Source organism: Mus caroli, unplaced genomic scaffold (assembly GCF_978045245.1).
Source record: "Mus caroli unplaced genomic scaffold, Mus_caroli_1 scaffold_12, whole genome shotgun sequence".
Classification (NCBI taxonomy): Eukaryota; Metazoa; Chordata; class Mammalia; order Rodentia; family Muridae; genus Mus; species Mus caroli.
This window is the reverse complement of record NW_028227267.1, coordinates 39,880,720-39,891,013: the sequence shown is the minus strand read 5'-3', so window position 1 is coordinate 39,891,013 and position 10,294 is coordinate 39,880,720. Positions and strand designations below refer to the sequence as shown.

The 10,294-nt window shown below is 35.1% G+C and overlaps 1 protein-coding gene across 1 annotated transcript; it reads right to left on the bottom strand.

The window, feature by feature from the left end:
• Window positions 1-6,605: 6,605 nt before the first annotated feature.
• Or4k1 (olfactory receptor family 4 subfamily K member 1) lies at window positions 6,606-7,541 on the bottom strand. Its single transcript, XM_021182383.1, has one exon. The coding sequence runs from the start codon at window positions 7,539-7,541 to the stop codon at window positions 6,606-6,608; it is 936 nt and encodes a 311-aa protein (XP_021038042.1).
• Between the last annotated feature and the right edge of the window lie 2,753 nt (window positions 7,542-10,294).

Sequence of the window (10,294 nt, the reverse complement as noted above, 5' to 3'; positions counted from 1 at the left end):
ATATTTTTTTTCTGGTTGACTTTACTTTAACTTTCATTCATTTCTCAGATAAAGTATATGCAGCTCTCGTTGTTATGAGTCCGGTTTATTTACTTAACATGATGCTGAGCATTCAGTTCTACATGTTTTGCTACAAATGGTGATTTGATAAAAGAGGTTACTGGGGACAGATCTTGAGAGTTGTAGTCCTGCTCTGCTCCAAGAAAAACTTTCTACTTCTTGGTCAACTCATATGTAAGCAAGAAACTCCATACTCTTGACAATTCAATCACCATATGTTCCTTGCCCCAGTAAACTGTACCTTCAAGCCATAAGTGTAAATATAATTTTCATTGGCAATATTGTTTTTGTCCATCAGGAAAAGAGAAAAGTAAGAAAGATGCAAGTGTCCTAGTCCGGGTTTATATTGGTGCAATGAAATACCATGCCCAAAAAGCAAGTTGGGGAGGAAAGTGTTCGTTTGGCTTATACTTTCATATGATGGTTCATCAATGGAGGATGTCAGGACAGAAACTCAGCAAAAATCTGGAGGCAGGAGTTGATGCAGAGGTCATGGAGGAGCACTGCTTACTGGCTTGCTTACAGGATTACTTAGTCTGCTTTCTTGTAGATTCTAAGACAATCTGTCAAGGTGTGGCATCACCCACAGTAGTCGGGCCCTCTCTCATCAATCACTAAGAAAATGCCTCATAGGCCTGCCTACAACCTAATATTATGAAACCATTTTCTTAATTGAGGTTCCCTCCTTTCAGATTACTTTATCTTATATCAAGTTGACAAAAATTATCCAATATAATTAACTAGGGAAAGTTAACAGGCATTGTTAAGTCACAATCTTTCCTTTATTGTTCATCCCTGACATCACATATAAATAACACTATTCAAAACATTTTATAAACTTAAATTTTCCCACAGTCTTTACAAATTGAAACATTTCAAAATTCAATCTCTTTAAAAGTCCAAAGTCTCTTTTCAAACCTAAAATATCTATAAACACTCAATCTCTCCTATAAAATCAATAATAAGTTAAATACTTCCTTTCTTCATCAGTAAAATACCAGGGCACAGTCATCATCAAATCAAAGCAATGGTGCATATCTGGGATTCACTCAAGAACTTCTGGACACCTCCATACAAAGCCCCTGGGTCACTTCTGTTCTGCCTTCTGCAGCACACACACAGCTTGTCTTTGGAACTCAGAATGCTTCACTGAAAGGCAGCTGCTGTTTTCATGGTCATCTTGTGATACTGGCATCTCCAAAATTTTGAGGTCTTCTTTTGCAACTGACCTTTGCTTTCACCCATAGCCTCTCTTAGGCTCTTTCCATAGCATCAAGCCTCAAATTCTCCGCATGACCTCTTCAAACCTGGACCTTCAAGTATTAGGAAGGCTACACCTTCATCAATGACCTCCTCAGTGCCAAGTCTCAGCTCTTCTCCATGAATTCTTCATACCTTCAAAACCAATACCACCTCAGTATCTCTTCCATTTCCAAGTTCAGCTGCCAGTATGAGGTACAACCTTGGCTGCTTACAGAACTTGTTAATCAGTTGTGTTGCTTCCAGGCATGAAATAATAATAAACACATTACATTTTGTTTTCTTTATATATAAGAAGAAAAATCCCCTAGACAAATGAAAGACAGGCTGTATTGGATCATGTTGAGAGGGAATCTTAGAATGTGGACCATTTTTCTGACTTGACAAGCCTGAAAACTCTTGTTTTCTTTTTTTATCTTTTCTTTTCTTTTTTTTTTTTGAATTTTTTAAATTAGGTATTTGTTTCATTTACCTTTCCAATGCTATCCCAAAAGTCCCCCCCACACTCCCCCACCCACTCCCCCACCCACCCACTCCCACTTCTTGGCCCTGGTGTTCCCCTGTACTGAGGCAGATAAAATTTGCACGACCAATGGGCCTCTCTTTCCACTGATGGCCGACTAGGCCATCTTCTGAAAACTCTTAAATGAAGGGAAAGCCAGGACCCCCTAAGGAAAGAATATGCAGAAATACCAAAGAATTTACTGTTAGTCTTTTCCCCATCCTTCCCTGTAGTGACCTACTACTTTTTACAAATTTAACAGTACACTGGGGGAAAAAAACAATCAAATGTTCTGTGATCAATTGAATACTGGTTCAGAATTGATGATAATTCTAAAAAACTCAAAGTAGGACTCATTATTAAAGTAGGAACTTATGGCAGTCAGGTAATTAATGGAATTGAATCTGAAACCCAACTTACAATGATTCCTGAACCCAATGTAGTTACTCCCCAGTTCCAGAATGTATATTTTAGATAGATAGATATATAGAAATGTCAGAAGAATTCTCAGATTGGTTCCCTAAATTGTGTAATGAGGGCTGTTATAGTTACAAAGACAAAATGGAAGCCATTGGAGTGGCTTACAAGGGAAACTAGTGAGACAAAGAAAATATCTTAACCCAGGAGGAATAGCAGAAAATAGTGCCACCTGTCAAGGACTTGAAAGTCTTGGGTGTTGAGATTTCCAACACATCTCCCTTTAACTCTCCTATCTGGTGACCATAGAATAAAAATGGGTCATAGAGAGTGACATTTTACTATTGAAAATTTAGTCAAGTAGTAGCTCTTATTGCAGCTTCAGTACCAGATAGGTGCTCTTATTTGAGCAGATTAACACATATCCTGGTACATAGTATGCAGTTACTGATCTAGCAAATGTGTTTTTCTTGGTAATGTCTATAAGAACCACTAGAAGCAATTTGCTTTCAGTTGGTAAGACCAACAGTATACTTTGTAATTTTATAGCAAATACATTTTAATTCTTCATCCTCAGGTCATGACTTAGTTTAAAGTGTTTTTGATTGTTTATCTCTTACACAAAATATCACACTGACAAATTATATCAATGACCTCATGCTAGTTGACCAAGTGAGCATGATATAGCAACTATTTTACACTTGTTGGCAACACATACCACACCAGAAGATAAGAAATAAACCCAGCCGGGCGGTGGTGGCGCACGCCTTTAATCCCAGCACTCGGGAGGCAGAGGCAGGTGGATTTCTGAGTTCGAGGCCAGCCTGGTCTACAAAGTGAGTTCCAGGACAGCCAGCTATACAGAGAAACCCTGTCTCGAAAAACCAAAAAACCAAAAAAAAAAAAAAAAAAAAAAAAAAAAAAAAAAAAAAAAAAAAAGAAAGAAATAAACCCAACTAAATGTCAAGGGCTTCCTACATCAGGGAAAATTTTAGAAATCCAGTGGTACAGGGTATATATTTCCTCTATGGTGAAGAATAAATTACGGTACATGGCTCTTCCCACTACCATAAATGAAGTAGAAGGTTTAATATGCCTATATGGATTTTGGATGAAGTACATTCCTCAGTGTGTTACACTGGCTCATTTACAAAATTAATTTGAAAGCTGCTACCTTAGGGTGAGGCCTAGAACACAGGAAAGCTCCATCAGTTGGCTCAGGGTAATGTGCAGGCTGCTCTACCACTGGGAAAATATGGTTCAGCAGATGCATTGTTACTGGAGGTATCAGTGGCAGATAGAAATGCTGTTTAGCACCTTTGGCAGGGACCTATAAGTGAATAACAGAGGTAAAAATTTGGATTTGGAAACAAAAATCTATCATCATCTGCAGGCAACAGTTCTTTTGAATATATTTTCTGCTATATGCCCTCAGTAGAAACTGGACATTTCATAATGGACCATCAAGCGAGTTGAATGAAGAAGTTGCCCAAATGCCTACAGCTTATTCCTGTTTCAATGCCTTCTTGTCTCAAGCATGCACCTATGCCCTCATGGGATGTGCCCTCTGATCAAATGACTAAGGTAGAGAAGACTAGGGCTTGGTTTACAGGTAGCTTTGCACCTTATGAATGAGACACCTGGAAGTGAACATCTGAAGAATCACAATGATTGAGTGAAATCTTTATACTGGTTAGAACTTAAGGTCATACATTTTGTTTGGAAAGCAAAATGACCTGGTTGTGCAAATATTTGCTGATTTGTGAACAGTAATTTCATAATTCTGAAAATGTTTTATCCAATGCATTTTCTGGATGGTAAGAGCCCTAGCGTATGATTGGAAATTTTGGGAAGAAATGTGTGAATAGATTTTGATATACTGGTTAAAAATATAAAAATACTTGTCTCCTATGCAAATACTCATCGAAAGGTAAGTTCAGCAGAGGGAAAGTTCAATAATCAAGTAGATATTTGATTATTTCCTCAATTACCTCTATCATTGCCCAGTGAACCCATTAACAAAGTGACCCTTAGTGGCAGAGATGGAAGATATTTCTTGGCTCTATGACATGGATTTCACTCACCAAGTCTGGTATGAATACAGGTTCTGCTGAGTGCCAGATCTACTAATAGCAGAGACAATGCTTAAGTGCTGATATGTCATATGACAAGCCATAGATCAGGTAGCAGGTTGACTATTTTGGACCATTTCCTTCATGAAAGTAACAACTAATGGAATAGATACTTGGTTTCATTAAACATTAGTCTTTCCTGTACTTAATGCTTCTTCCAAAACTAACATTTTTGGACCTACAGAATGATTTGTCCACCATCATGCTACTCCACAGAGTATTGCTTTTGACAAAGGAATTCGCTTCACAAACAGAGAAGTGCAATTGTGTGTTCACAATTATGGAATCTATTGGTATTACCATGTTCCACACCATCTTGAAGGAACTGACCCAATTGAACAATGGAATGGCTCTTTGAAAATATGATTACAGAGTCAATTAGTTGACAGCAATCTGTAGGGCTGTGGGGCATGGCTCTTGATAAAGCAGTATATGCTTTGAATCACAATACAATATATGGTATGGTTTCTCCTAAAATCAGGATCCAAGGGTCCTGGCAATAAGGTGTACAAAATAGAATGTTCTACTCGCTATAACCCCTAGTAAGCCCTAGGTAAAATTCTGTTTCTTGTTTCCATTACTTCATGTTTCCTCTATCCTAGAAGCTTTGGTTCCAGAGAGGATAGAACTCTTGCCAGGAGACAGAACAAATATTTCATTGAATTAAAAGCTCAGACAGCACCATGGCCACTGTGGGCTTCTGATGGCCTTCAGTCAAAAGGATAAGAAAAGAATAGTAATGTTAAGAGGGGCAATTTTAGGTTACCAAGGAGAAATTGGATTGGTTCTCTTCAATGCACATAAGAAGAATTATTTCTATAGTATGGGAGGGACCCTTTAAGGCATTTCTTAGTGTTGCCCATGATTAAAGTAAATGCAAAACTATGACAGCCTACTCCAAGCAGAATGACAAAGAGCCCAGGCACTTTAGGAATAAAAGATTGGGTCAGCCTTCCAGGATGTAAAAATACCCCCCTGAGGTGCTCAATGCAGATAAAGAAAATACAAAATAGATACTACAAATATATAGTTATTAATATTCACTTAATCTCATAACCTGTTTCAGAAGTGAGGATTATAATTTTTATGTTTCTGCCATGATTTGTTAAGAATGTGTTTGTACAGATACTTGTGTTTTTATCCCTCAATTGCTTTATCCTGTAAAGCAACATCAATTAGGAGATCAGTGGTTATTATATTTAAATTTTAAGATACTCGCATGTTCCTCAAGGCCCATTGCCACCTATTCTAAAAATTGTAACACATTTACAGTTATACATTGGTTGGCATAGTTATATCATGTTTAGTGTAATTGTGACCTAGTTAACATATATTTGTGATTTTTTTACATGGGATAGTTATATCATATTAGATATATGATGTGGTTGTTTTCATTTGGAAACTAAGCATGATATGAGAGAAAATTGTGTGCAAAGATAACAAGGGATAGACTTGTGATGACTATTCATGGTTGTCCACTTGAATACAACTGGCATTAAATAACCCACAAGTATACAAAATGTTTGGTACACCTGTGAGATATTTTTCTTAATTCAATCATTTAAGATGGAAAGCTTCACCCTAAATCCGGGGGAGGGGGGCAGCAGGGTCATGTGGAAAGATCCACATTCAATCTCCTCCACATCTTCTACTGAGAGCCTATAAGGAAGAAATGGACAGAAGGGAGCATGTGGTGCTTACCCTCATTCTCACTGAAAAGTTCAATCCTTCGCTGGTATTAAAGCTTATTTCTTCTGTATTGTTCTGTAGTCAAGACTAAGACATCCAGCCTCATGGAATAAACAATTATTTGATTCCTAGACTTTCCTTTGGGAGACAGGAATAGTAATTTCATAATCCATAAATCACTCTAATAAGTCATATATATATACATATATATATATGTGTATATATATATATATATATATATATATATATATAAATTTCATCAACTCTGTTTCTTTCCAGAATCAAGACTAAGGATTACATAAAATAATTTTTAAGTATCTCTAACAATTTTCAAGAAAACATTTTAAAATTATAAACAGGATTTTTCTCTAAAATCATGCATAACTTTACTCAGGAACTCATTTTATGTAATTACCTTGCCTTTAGGACAAAGGTCATCTCTATAACTTAAACATTTATTCCACAACAAGGGTGGTTTGCATGATTTTGGAATCCCCTGGAGAGTCTTCATTCTGACTCAATATGAGGCTATTTCATAGAGATCCTTAGTTTTTCCCAGGATTTATATGACTGTTTCTCAATTTCCTCAAGGCTGATTTCACATCTTCATTTCTCAGAGAATATATGATAGGATTCAGTAAAGGTGTACAAATGGTATAGAAGACAGAAAGGAACTTATCCACAGATAATCTGCTAAAAGGCCATATGTAGAAATAAATACAAGGCCCAAAGAAAAGAATCACTACAGTAATATGGGCCGTGAGTGTAGAAAGAGCTTTGGATGACCCACTAGAGGACTGCCGTTGGACAGTGACAAAAATGATGATATAGGAGATAATTAAAGCTAGGAAACAGCTTAGTGATATCATACCACTGTTAGCCAAGGTCAAAATTTCCATTTTGTACGTATCCATGCATGCAAGCTTTATCACCAAGGGAAGATCACAAAAGAAGCTATCTACCTCATTGGGACCACAGAATGGTAGATTCACTGTAAATGCCAAATGGCTCACAGAATGAAGAATACCTACTGCCCAAGAAATTGACACAAAAATTATACATACTCTCCGATTCATAATTAGATTGTAGTGCAGTGGCTTACATATTGCTACAAATCTGTCATATCCCATAGCTACAAGCAACATCATTTCACTCCCAACAAAGCTATGAAGAAGAAATATTTGAGCCATACAACCCTCAAAAGAAATAGTTTTATGTTCAACAAAAAAGTCCGTAAGCATCTTAGGTGTGGCAAAGTTAGATTGGCAGATGTCAATAAATGAAAGGTTACTGAGCAAAAAGTACATAGGAGAGTTCAAGTGTGAGTCAGAGAAAATGATGACAATAATCATGATATTGCCCAAGACTGATGTCACATAGATGACAAAGAAGATGGTAAAAAGCACAAGCTGAAGTCCCCAAGATTTAGAAAGTCCCAGAAGCACAAACTCTGATACCGTGGATTCATTATTGTGAGCCATGTATCCAATGTAAAGTCACCTAAATGAAAATCAAGAAAATATTACCATCACTGGCCTAGCAATATACTTTATTCATTAAGAAAATAATGGTGAAATTTCAAGTGTAACTATTTAATTTAAATATACATATATAGAAAATGAGACTTAAAATGAGAAGTATAATAAAGTGTAAAATATATAATGAGGAGAATGCAATTCATTAATTTTATCTTAAGATTTTGCCTTGCTTTAGCATTTTGGTTAATATATGCATAAGTGTAATGATTAATCACTCATAAGGCTTTAAGAAATTTGCTAACATTAATTAAAAGTAAAATAAATATTCTAGTATGTGCTAAAGAGCATAGTAATTTGAAAGCAGGAAACAAAAAAATAGTTTATTATCTTCTCTCCTTTTCTAAAATCAAGAAAATATTTCCATCCCCAAAATTTGAAATATTAACCTAAACTCCATTTCAGTGCTTAAAATAAAAGACATTTATTTGGTGTGAGGGAAGACAAAGAATTGGGAGATGAGATGGTGAGGGATTGAACAGGAACAGGAAGCAGTTCAAAATATTGTGATATGCTTACAAATTAAGGATTTAGCATCATTTTTTGCTAGACTCAACCAGGGCAAAGTGGTAAGCCTTGAAAACACATACACACAAAACAAAACAAAAAATAAATTAAAAAGATTGCATTTATATACAATTGTGCAAATACACATGTGTGTGTGTGTGTGTGTGTGTGTGTGTGTGTGTGTGTGTGTTGTTTGTGTGACAATAATCAAATGAAAAGATGTTGTCAACTTGAAATGGTTGGGGAAATGGTGACAAAAATTTAAGAAGAGTATCTGCAAGTCACTGAAGAGAGGAAAGGAAGGGGAAAGTATTGTAATCCTATTTAATCAAAAACATACTTTTAAAAAGACTCATTCATATTTAATTTTTTAATTTTCTTCATAACCACTAATTGATAGTGTTTTAAGTCTTCATATTTAAAAACATAAGAAACAACTGGAAAATTCTGTTCACTATGTCCTATAATTTCAAATTATAAGTTTAAATTTAATGTTACATCTCATTTTATTCCTAATAACTAAAATAACTTCCCACTAGTGAAGATTAAAAAAAATTGCCACTTGCAAACTACATGATTGACATAGAATTTAATGTCAAATTATTTTCATTTCTACATTTCATTTCTACATATCTCTTAACAAAAGGAGTTATATTATGATACCATGTAGAATTTATGTCCCTGTACACAAAGCACTTCTAAACATTTTAATGAATCTTCCATTGTTGTTGTACCTCAAGAAGAAGTATTTTCAAATTTCTAAATATCTCATAGGAGACTAATTATGGTGAAAGAAATAGCAAGTTATCTACACAAGAATCTTTATATTTCAGCAATGCATCAACCAAATTCTGAAACAATGGGTATGCACAATTGTTTTTGTTCTTATTTTAACTCAAAATATTTGTCTCACTGCTAAGTATAAACCTATGAGCAAACCTTGCTTTTAATTTGTTAGTAATCCCACTCTTCATTAAAGGCAAATTTTGATAGTCAATAAATATTTGTTCATTTAATACCTAAATCCTCTCTAAATAGAAAGCATAAAAAGAAGTTACAAGGGAACTGATGATTGTAACACAGTTCCCTGTGTTTATCAGATTCTGACCCAAGTCTTCTAAAGATTACCCAAGAAGTCATCCAAGCAGAGAAGTGGGGAAATAGTTTTCTAATCTGGATGGAATTTCCAACCAGACTGAAACAACAACGACATCTTTCAGCTGTTAATTTTTGCATTAAAAATGTTTATCGATTATATTTGTAAGCAATATACTCAAAATCCATGTTTAGCACTTACAGTTTTAATAATTTCTTTTAGTTTTCTTTACTTTCATCAAATTTAGTATTCTCACGTTTATGTGTAATCATCTTCTCCTATGAGTCTTCATATTGAAAATATCTGTAGTATACTTTTGACTTAGATCTGCTCTGCTTGCCATCAATCACACAACTATAGCAGCCTAAGGCAGTGTAATATAAAACTTTATATGTTCGTTCCAGGAAGCTGCTTTTATAGAGGAAGAACTCTGCCTCTAGAGACATGTGGTAATCCTTAGGCAAGAGTGACTTTTGTTTCCTGAAATAACTTTTGTGGGAATAAAAACGCTGTGGGTTTTTTTCTGGTTGTTGGAATCAGGCAATATGTACATATAAGATCCAGAGAGTGCTTGATATTGAAGGTTCAGTCGGAGAAATGATACGTTTAGCCTCTCACTTGCTGGCAATAAGTAATCATATTGCTTTAAGGTAGCGACTGTCTATAAAAAGGAGCTCACTACTTCAAAAAGTAGTTAAATTTATTGTCTATTTCTATCATCTGGATTAGACATCCAAAACTATACTCCCTTAAAAATGGCTCTTCAAGCATCTGAGGATTTTCATTTTTTTTCCATACAACAATAGTCTTTCCAGTGCATATTATATAAGCTTTTCAGATTTCCAATACTCTGATGTATATTCCATTTGTTTATTTTTTAAACAATAAGATTAAAAAGAAGATCTATTAGTGGGCATATTTACATTTGTTTATTTCATGAGTGCACACATATATATGCCCTCAAGAAAAGTACTAAAGTACATAAGAATGGACCTACAACAAGACATGTTAAATAATTAGGCAAATATGATCCTGTCTGTGTTTTAGGATGTCTTGTTCTTAAAGAGCCAGTTAATTTTCTAAGATTTTTTTCTGC